The 3,497-nt window shown below is 37.1% G+C and overlaps 1 protein-coding gene across 1 annotated transcript; it reads left to right on the top strand.

Annotated features, from left to right (window-relative positions):
• Positions 1–1,762: 1,762 nt before the first annotated feature.
• Positions 1,763–3,138, top strand: LOC113029732 (cystatin-B-like). Its single transcript, XM_026180723.2, has 3 exons — positions 1,763–1,946; positions 2,036–2,137; positions 2,671–3,138. The coding sequence occupies exons 1-3, from the start codon at positions 1,878–1,880 to the stop codon at positions 2,797–2,799; spliced, it is 300 nt and encodes a 99-aa protein (XP_026036508.2). The 5' UTR covers positions 1,763–1,877; the 3' UTR covers positions 2,800–3,138.
• Positions 3,139–3,497: the final 359 nt, after the last annotated feature.

Raw genomic sequence — 3,497 nt, forward strand, 5'->3', positions numbered from 1 at the left:
ATTTCATTGTGTTTCCCTTCTGTTTCATTTTGTTATTTAAAATGACTTTCAAGAATAATAATTTTGTTTTACTGTCGAAATGATTATTGATGATTGTTTAATTTCTAGTATCTGTAGAACACAGAGAAAATAGTGTATCAACACTCAATCAAGCATCTAAGACATTAAGAAAAACAAAAAAGCAAAACAAAAAGAAGAATCCTTAAAATCTCAAAATATATGCAGTAATTAAAGTTACAAAGTATAAAGTTACCTTAAAAAGGGTTTAAATATGAGTTTTTAGCTGCTTTTTAACAGACCATCGAGTCCACATATCTAAAGCTCAGTGGGAGAGAGTTCCACAGTGTGGTGAAAAAGAAAAGTGCTACTGAAAACTAAAGATCTACAGTCTGTGGGCCCACTGTTGCAAAAGCTCTGTTTCCTTCAGTTCTCAGCTTTGTATGCTGCACAGCCAGCATGACCTGATCACATGACCTTGGGAAATGTGTGGATGTAAAACTTTATTGATGCTCTTCAATGCAGAGCTCTGAAAGTCAAAATCAGAATCTTAGGTTAAAGTTAATGGGGAATCAGTTGAATTAGCAACTGAATTAGCAACAGCGTGTTGTGAGTACTTAGAAGACTTAGTCAGAAGCCTGCAGACATCCCAATGTTTTGTTTTTTTAAGAAAAGTGAGCAATGAATTACAATAATTCAGACATGATGAAATAAAGGCATGAATAACAGTAATTCTGAGCATGACACACTAAAGTGTGACTTGGAAATATTTCTTAAGTTATAAAAGCACGATAGCTCAGAGATTTAACATCAACATCCACAGTAACAGCAGAAGGGGTTTAATGTTAGAGTTGCCCTGATTCCTGTACGCACCAGAACCATTGTGGTACCTGTTCAATAAGGAACCCAACACCTGACCTAGCTGGATAGAACACAAGCAAGTGGACACAACATAGATCATGTGCAATTACAAGACAAAGAGTAATTTTACGAGCAAATGCAGTGATGTCATGTGAGTGAGCTTGTTTGATCTATGTGTGCACTGGTTTTGCTTTTCTGTGTTATTTGTGTCTCTTTGATGTCTGTCCTCATCTTTAGGTGGCCATTGCCCATTTTGTCTGTTTGGGGTTTTTTTTTAGCTTGTGTCCAGTTTTTCATCTCTCTGTTTTATTTTGCTGCTCAAGTCTCCTTTTAGTTTTTTTTTATTTTTGCATCTAACATTAACAGCTCTAAATTTGAACTTTAAAAGAGTACTAATCAGGCAGAGGCCCTCTAAATTTTCATTGAAAGTATGTGACAAGAAGAGACCCCCAGTTTTAAAAAAAAAGTAGGTAACTGGGTAAAATCTAATTCTACTGCCATAAACAACAAATAACAGCAATAAAATAATGTCTGAACCACAGAGAGCAGTCTCCACTCGGTACTCTGGGGAACTGTGGTTTACTGAGGTTTAGGTGTCAGATGTACGATAACTAGAAAGGAAGAGCTGAAAGCAGTTTTTTAGGCCGTGATTCATGTGTGACCCTCTCCAAACATTGCAGCTCACACCCTGTATTTTCACATCCTGGCAGACTCGAGAGCACGCAGGAAAAAGGGAAGGGCCTAAATATTTGTGTATGAATATTTAAGAGATACTTAAGAGATGTATCCTATAAACACAAAATGAGTCTCTCTCTCTCTCTCTCTCTCTCTCTCTCTCTCTCTCTCTCTCTCTCTCTCTCTCTCTCCCTCTCTTACACTTTTTTTACATGACCTTTTACAAATACCGCCCCTCTAATCGCCCCATGACTCACTGACTCACTGAACACCCCATAAAAGCAGGCTCTGTGTACGTTTTTTCACTTTTCAGTCGTTTTCCACCACCAAAAAAACTTGTCAAAATGCTGATGTGCGGAGGGCTGACCGAGGAAAAGGAGGCTGATGAAGAAGTTCAGAAGATCTGTGATGCAGTGAGTAGAAAAGAGAGATTTTACACTCACAACTTTATGCACACACGGGGCCTGTGCTTCTTGTTGATGTTATTGTAATTTTTATTCAGATGAAACCTCACGCAGAGCAGAAAGCCGAGAGAAACTTCAAGGTTTTCATTGCACAGAGCTACAAAACACAGGTCGTAGCTGGGACCAACTACTTCATTAAGGTAATGTTTGTAATACAAGCAGTGAGCACAGTGGCAACACTACAATGCTCTTCAATATAATAAAATATCATCGATAAGAGTATTGATGGTAGATAATCTGATCTCTCAAGTGAAAACTAAAGCAATGATCAGTGATTTTTTTCATTCTGTAGTTATGTGGTTTTATATTTATATGGAGGTTCATACAAAAGTTTTTGACTTTCTAGCCTGAAGTGTTACTCATCACTGCTGCTTCCAGCCAAATTTTGCTGAAATGTATTTAAAATTTGAGAGAAACCTATAAAAGAAAATGAAAATCCGTGTGCACTTCATACTGTCTCAGCCATGAAAAGAAATCAACAAATGTTCTGTTTGTGAACATTAGAGCCATCATGCACTCTCTATATATGAAGACATTGATTCTCCTTTTCCACATGTTAGCATGTTGTTTGGCTAGTGTGACTTACATTAATTACCACAGCTGTGTTAAAATGATCAGCACTTCTATGTGCACATTAAGCATCTCCTTTAACTTTCCATGTACTTCCTTGCAGGTCTATGTGGGAGATGAAGAATATGTTCACCTCCGTGTTTACGAGAAACTCCCATGTGATGTAGAAGAGCTCGAGCTGACCGATCTGCAGCACCCCAAGAGTCAATGTGACAGTATTGAGTACTTCTAATGGGAAGATGAACCAGCCAAAGCATCAGTGCCTACAGCCTGTGCTCTCATTGTAATCCATTAATAACCTGCTGCTTCATGTGGGGAAAGTTTTCCTTACTTATATATAATAACATACTGCAGATAATAGAAGGCAAATTACATCAGTTAAATACGAGGTGGGTAAATAAATGAAGCCGATAATTTTTCTGTTATTGTTTCTGATCTGTGAAATGCCTGCAGTTTCAGGAGCAGACTCTATTTCTTCATTTGTCACAATGAAGCCAAACGCATATCTCTTTCCTGATATGGACAATGTTTGCAGTAAAACTCAACTGCAAGCATGTCTCCAGGCTCTGAATTGATTCATGGATTTTAGCACACAATGTTATGTCTTTTCAAACTCCCAAAATAATATTTACATTCTTTATATTCAGGTTTATATGGTTTGAATACTCCTTTCATGTTTTTTTAAGACATGTTTCTGGAGTGTTTTACAAAAATTTAAGTTTCTCCAATCATGCACTTTTTCCCCCTTCAGCTAAAAAATTTGCAGACCTGTCATATTGATTTGGTTCAGGTTTGATTGCTTATCAAACATATTTTACATTCTTGTAGCAATAACCATGTGAGACTGAACTGTAAGTAATAATATAAATGATAAATTTCAATCGGCCTTCAAACAACATCACAGCACAGAATCAGCATTGCTTCGTGTTT

This window comes from Astatotilapia calliptera, chromosome 9 (assembly GCF_964374335.1).
Source record: "Astatotilapia calliptera chromosome 9, fAstCal68.1, whole genome shotgun sequence".
NCBI classification, from domain to species: domain Eukaryota; kingdom Metazoa; phylum Chordata; class Actinopteri; order Cichliformes; family Cichlidae; genus Astatotilapia; species Astatotilapia calliptera.

Excerpts from the sequence above, each read along its gene's own strand:
- LOC113029732 (XM_026180723.2), top strand. The coding sequence starts at position 1,878 with ATGCTGATGTGCGGAGGGCTGACCGAGGAAAAGGAGGCTGATGAAGAA. Across the intron at positions 1,947-2,035 it reads TTCAGAAGATCTGTGATGCA|ATGAAACCTCACGCAGAGCA; the intron begins GTGAGTAGAAAA and ends ATTTTTATTCAG. Across the intron at positions 2,138-2,670 it reads GGACCAACTACTTCATTAAG|GTCTATGTGGGAGATGAAGA; the intron begins GTAATGTTTGTA and ends ACTTCCTTGCAG.